General features: G+C 77.2%; 1 protein-coding gene across 1 annotated transcript in view; it reads right to left on the bottom strand.

The window, feature by feature from the left end:
* The window catches only part of GATA5 (GATA binding protein 5), a 20,655-nt gene that overhangs the window by 15,255 nt on the left and 5,163 nt on the right, over window positions 1–237 (bottom strand). The window contains exon 2 of the mRNA XM_019509756.1: window positions 12–233. Coding sequence (XP_019365301.1) covers window positions 12–233 — 222 coding nt within the window. The remainder of the gene's footprint in view (window positions 1–11; window positions 234–237) is intronic.

Below are 237 nucleotides of genomic sequence, written 5' to 3'. Positions count from 1 at the left end.
CGGTCCCCTACCGAAGGCGGCTCTGCGGCCGGGCAGGCCCTGCCTGCTCTGCAGGCTCTGCAGGACGCTGCTCTCGAAGGGCCCCGCGGGCCAGGCCGGAGGCATGTCCGGGCTCACGTAGGCCGGGTAGGCGCCGGAGTAGGTCCCGCCGACGGAGCGCACCAGGGCGCCGCCGTACTGGTCCCGGCCGGCGCTGCCCAGCAGCAGCGGGCTCTGGTAGGCGCCGTCGCGGCCGGC

This window comes from Gavialis gangeticus, unplaced genomic scaffold, assembly GCF_001723915.1.
Source record: "Gavialis gangeticus isolate Ggan-Ray unplaced genomic scaffold, GavGan_comp1, whole genome shotgun sequence".
In the NCBI taxonomy this organism is placed as follows: domain Eukaryota; kingdom Metazoa; phylum Chordata; order Crocodylia; family Gavialidae; genus Gavialis; species Gavialis gangeticus.
The sequence above is the reverse complement of the archived record's forward strand: the minus strand, read 5'-3'. Positions and strand labels throughout refer to the sequence as shown.